Source organism: Lucilia cuprina, chromosome 3 (genome assembly GCF_022045245.1).
Source record: "Lucilia cuprina isolate Lc7/37 chromosome 3, ASM2204524v1, whole genome shotgun sequence".
NCBI lineage: Eukaryota > Metazoa > Arthropoda > Insecta > Diptera > Calliphoridae > Lucilia > Lucilia cuprina.
The window spans coordinates 60,618,044-60,623,638 of NC_060951.1; the positions used below are offsets into that span (position 1 = coordinate 60,618,044).

Below are 5,595 nucleotides of genomic sequence, written 5' to 3' on the forward strand. Positions count from 1 at the left end.
ATATTCGTATATATTTAACTAGTCATAGTGAAGATGTTTAGTATCAAATTAAAAATTAGCCTTAGATATTACTATTTTAAACCCATATTCATAACTGCTTAATAAATTTATTGATGGTTTATTGTAGGAATTTTGTATGAAGATGTGAGTAATAAATCTAAAATAAGCGACTAATATCTTTATGAATACGGGGGATAAAGTTTAAGAAAAACGAATAATTCTTAAAAATTTTAAAAACATTTTTCTGAAAGATCGATCAAGCTCGAAATAAAACAAATATTTTAATGGAATATAAAAATGGAAATTTTTTAAAACTATAGTTTAGAAGAAAAGAACTTACGTGAACTTATCAAAGTCTTATATGTATGAAACATTTTCAATAAAACTAGAACATAGCAAGTAACGAATATAGTTCTCTGATATGCCTTAAAATTTCGATTTTATGTTTTAGACTAAAATATTTAGTATTATATACTTAAGCGATTTCTTGTAAATTAAGAGTTAATGAATACTGGTCAAATTTAAATTTGTATTGTGTAAAAAAGTTTTAAGAACCAAAAATAGGATTTAGTTTATATATAATTTTCATAAATTTCTACCAAATGTATTGAAATTTGGATTAAATATTGACCAGTCTACATAAATAAACTACAACTAAATTCTTGTGGCCAATCAAAGACTTACATTAAAATATCAGTTTTTTTGGATTACCAACACCTTCCATAGCTTCCAAAAGTTTACGCTTCAAATTTGGTTTCTCATCGACATTTTGCTGTTTCGATGAAGGCAATGGCAGTTTATGACCCAGTGAGGGAGCTGGTTTATTGGAGAAATATTTCATATTTAAGGCCTCGGTACAGGTACAACGTTTAGCAGGATTCAAAGCCAATAATCTCTCGGCCAAATCAATTAAATCATCAGGTGCGGCAGTAAAATAACTAGCGAGTGGTGCGCCAGGAAAATGCACAAACTGCATATAATCGGGAAGTTTAGACAAATTTGGCCAGGTGTCATCGGAGGGAGTGCCCAAGGCTTGAAATATTTTGGTGAGTTGATTTAAATCCGAATCGCCGGCTAAGAAAGGAACGCGCAACAATAGTTCAGCCAATATACAACCAACAGCCCATATATCAATACCAGTGCCGTACTGACGGGCTCCAAATAATAACTCGGGAGCACGATACCAGCGTGTTACCACCTGATGTGTATAAATACGTGAGGGAGAACCGAAAAATTTCGCCAAACCAAAATCACCAATTTTCAAAATGCCATCACTATTCACTAGCAAATTGTTAGGTTTCAAATCACGGTGTAAAATCCAATTCATGTGTAAATATTCCAAGCCCCGTAGGGTCATTATCATGTAAGCTTTAATATCTGCCTGGGTTAAAATAATTTTGGGATCTTTAATGATAATTTCCAAATCTGTATCCATGAAATCAAACACTAAAGATACATTCGATTTGTGGCCAAACACATCTACCAGACCAATGATATTCTCATGCTGTAGTTCATGCAGTAGTTTAATTTCTCTTAAAGCAGTACGATTTATACCATCCTGGGCTTCTTCTCTACTACCAATTTTGATTTTCTTTACCGCCACTATTTGGTCACTTAAAACATCACGAGCCTTGTATACTGTGGCAAACTAAAGTTGTTGTTAGTTATTGTATTATAGTTAGTTTGTGTTTTAGATTATTGAACTTACCTGACCTTCACCCAGGAAGGCAATTTTTTCGTAGCGTGTTAATTTATTATCCATTTTTTATATATTTTTTATTTAATTAATCTCTTTTTGCAATGAATTAAAAACTATTTTTGCGGCTTTTTTTGCGTGTGTTTTGCAAAATGTGAACATCTGTTTTTTAGCATTGTTTATTTTTGGAGATACCAGATTGCAATTTCAATGAGAAGCAATGGTAAACAGGGCTGTCGGATGGTTATTTTTCTAAAATCGCTAGAAGAGGTACAAAATTGAACAAATTAATTTGGATTTTTTATTACAAAAAAGAATATATGAAAATAAATAAAAATCAACAGCATACTGGTTGATTGCGTTCAAAACACTCTAAGGAGGGATTTTTGGAAATTTGTACATTTACGGGTAAAAAAGGGAAAAACAACTTTTCTTAATTATCTTACACAATATAAATGATAAAAGAAAAATTTTAAATGCACCTGTATCTACTTTTAAAATGAGCAGATGGGTGTCTGGTACTTTTTTGAAATTCGTACTTTTAAGGGGTAAAAATGTATAACAGAGGTGATTTTGGTAACTTTTTAAGCCCTTTACAACTTTTAAACTAATTAACATAATAAAATTTTTCTAAATATTTTGGATACATCTCTCAAAATTATGAGACACCTGTTTCGTACTTTTTTAAAATTCAGTCCTTTTTGGGTGTAAAAGGGAGAAAACTGTATTTATGGTACTTTTTTTAGAACATTAAAAAAAACTTTCTCGGTTTATTGAATGATTCATATTAAATTACGTACTAACTCTGTAATATTTATTGTAATAAAATGTTTGCTATTTCACTGGGTAAAAAAGTACCAAAAAGGGGTAAAACGGGAAATTTAATTTATATATAGGACCAAAATCGAAAAAATTGTTTTGTACCTTTTTTAAAGCACAATTTTTCGGGAATAAATGAATGCAGATTTGAATCGTTTGAGTTTCATCTGTGATATATATGTAGACTTAAATACGGAACATTTTGTATGTTTTTGTATGTTTTTTAGTACTTTTTATCTCATATATTGTACTTTTTTAATTTTCTAAATAGCAACATTAATTTTAACATACATGGTCTCGACTGAGTAATACTCTGTAAGTGGGAACTATATGCTACTTTTCCATTCTTCAAATGGATTCTTTATAATGGTTAACCGGAACACACGGTCCTTATTAAATGAGAATTTATTGAGAGAGATCTTTGTACTTTTTCGTTTTTCCGATGGTACTTTTTGATATTTTTACGATATTGAACATAGTTTGGGTAGCGAAGCACCCAGGGTATGCTAGTATATATGTAAAATAAAACAGCCTTGATATATATTTTTTTAATATTTTTTCTTCAGTTTTTATTTTTAAGTATGATTTTTATTTTAATATTCATTTTTTTATCATTTTTCAGTTTTTAACACTTTTATAATTCAGACATAAAAGGAAAAATAAGAAAACATTATTTAAAGAAAATTGTATGTATTAGCATTTCGTATTTTTGTTTTTTTTAGAAACTTAATAATAAAAACAATTTATAGATTACGAAATAAAATATTCGTTAAATAGTCATTAAGTAAAATAAATTATTTAAAAAAGTTGAATTAAAATATTTGTGTGTTTTTTTGTTTGTTAAATGGTTTTTACAAGGAATAAGGCAGCAATATATTTAATGTATTACTATCATGTTTTTTGTTGTTGTTGTTTTTTAAATGTGTTTGTTGTTGTTGTTACAATTTCATTTATGACATTTATAATCAATTTGTTTATTTTATATTTTTTTATACTAAAACTTTCAGCTAATTAAAGTAGAATTTGATTATAATTATTTGCACATTGTCGACTTGTTTTATTTTTTATTTTACTTTAAAAATTAGCTTTTATTTTTAAGTAGTTTTTTTGTCAGTGTTTTTTTTTTAATTTGTTTATAATTTATTTACTAATATGGTTTGTTTTTAAAAGCGTATATTAAATTCTAATTCTTTTTACAAAGTTTTTTATTTTTTCTTTTTTTTATATCCTTTTAAGCGTTTATAAATAAGTAAAAGTTTTTTTTTAGTATTTTTTTTATTTATCTTAAAGGTTTGTTTGTTTTGCTTTATATCTTATAGGTAAATACTAATAAATAAGAGTTTGTTTTTTTATTTTTAAATCCAATTGGAAATTTTGGCTTACAAAGTTCTTTATTTTTTCAAGTTACGACTTTTTTTCCTCTATATATATAAATTTACATATAAATCTTTATATATATGTAAGTATTTATGTTGTATGTATATAATTTACATGAGAAATCTAACTACAGGCGACTTAGGCTTAAGTATAATATAATTATCATAATAATAATGTTATGCATACTCGACATTTATAATGAATGCATGCTTAAACATGCATACGAAATTGTTTTTAAAAGAATTACATTGAGAAAAAAAATTAAACAAAGTTAAAAATTATAAAGAAAACACATGATTTTGTTTAGACTAATTACAGTGAGTGCTAAAATGAAAGGAAATTTTATAAAAATATTTGAAATTTTATTGTAAATCAAGTACAGATCTAAAATTAAATCTTTAATAAATCTTTAACATTTTAAAATTTACTTTTAATATATTTACATAATTATTTTAATTTTGTTACTCACTGTATATATAAAGGATTTCAGTTATTGTTAGTGTGTATGTAAATGTTTCAGAAGGAAAAAAAAAAGAAGTAGGATTTGGGCATTACATGTTTGTTTTGGTAAATTTATTTACATCTTATAATATACATACATATACATAGATTAGGTTGGCTCCTAAATGAAAATGGCTGATGTTTTGGCCTAAAATTAACTTTTAAAATAATATTTCTTAAAAATTTCGTCAAGCATCAAGCTGGATCATAGTAAAAAAATGATGTTTTTTGGGCCAATCTATAGGTAAAGGATTAGGGATTCATTTTAAATTAATCTTCGAAAGTTGTTTTAGAATACGCAATCAGTTAATTTTGTTTGCTAGTTTAAGCGCTCAATGGAGGTGATTTAAACTTGAGCAAAATATGCAAAAGTGTAAACAGCTGATGCTAAAAAATTAATACAATTTTTATTAAAATGTTTAATTTATCAATTAGTATAAATTATGAGGACTTTAAAATATATTTTTTAGTTTTAATCTTAAGTTTTCATTAATTTTCATTTAAATTTACAATTCTATTCTACTTTTTTTATAAAATATGCATTGTTTTTGATAACAAATAGTGAAGTTTTCTGTTGTTTTGTATGGCAACATTGCGAAGTTTAATCTTGTACTCAAAACCAATCATTTGGAATTAATTTATTTTTAGATTTAATAATCTGATTATTAATTGGCATTTGAACTCGAAAACAAGATCTTAAAGAAAAATGTAACTGATAAGCCTTTTAAAGCTCCTCTCAAAGATCTTTCATATAATATGAAAATTTCATTACATTTCTATGAGTGATATGTTGACAAAATGGAAATATTTACCTTGAGAAAGGAAATTTTTTAACACAAAAAAAAAAAAAAAAAAAATACATTTTATCTTAAGTTGGAGGTCCACACTACATGCAACGCTTTTAAGTCATTAATTTTTTGGTTTTTAAAAAAATTTTTAAGTTTCTTGAATAAAAACAGAATATAAATTGTCAAAACAGCTGTAGAAAGTAGAACAACTTAAAGCATTTTACACGTCAAAACTAGGGTTCTATAGTTGAAACGAAAAGTCGACTTTTCGACTTTTTGCATTTTATGAAAAGTCGACTTTTTGCATTTTATAAAAAGTCGACTTTTCGACTTTTTGCATTTAGTTAAAAGTCGATTTTTCGACTTTTTTCATTTAATTAAAAGTCGACTTTTAATATTTTATAAATAGTTGAC

The 5,595-nt window shown here is 26.2% G+C and overlaps 1 protein-coding gene across 1 annotated transcript; it reads right to left on the minus strand.

Annotated features, from left to right (window-relative positions):
- Window positions 1-6: 6 nt before the first annotated feature.
- LOC111686886 (cyclin-dependent kinase 7) lies at window positions 7-1,956 on the minus strand. Its single transcript, XM_023449280.2, has 2 exons — window positions 1,709-1,956; window positions 7-1,648 (listed from the first exon to the last, which is right to left on the minus strand). The coding sequence occupies exons 1-2, from the start codon at window positions 1,760-1,762 to the stop codon at window positions 686-688; spliced, it is 1,017 nt and encodes a 338-aa protein (XP_023305048.1). The 5' UTR covers window positions 1,763-1,956; the 3' UTR covers window positions 7-685.
- Window positions 1,957-5,595: the final 3,639 nt, after the last annotated feature.

Coding starts and splice junctions, on each gene's coding strand:
- LOC111686886 (XM_023449280.2), bottom strand. CDS start 1,762: ATGGATAATAAATTAACACGCTACGAAAAAATTGCCTTCCTGGGTGAA. Junction 1,649..1,708: donor CCTTCCTGGGTGAAGGTCAG/GTAAGTTCAATA, acceptor CAACAACTTTAG/TTTGCCACAGTATACAAGGC.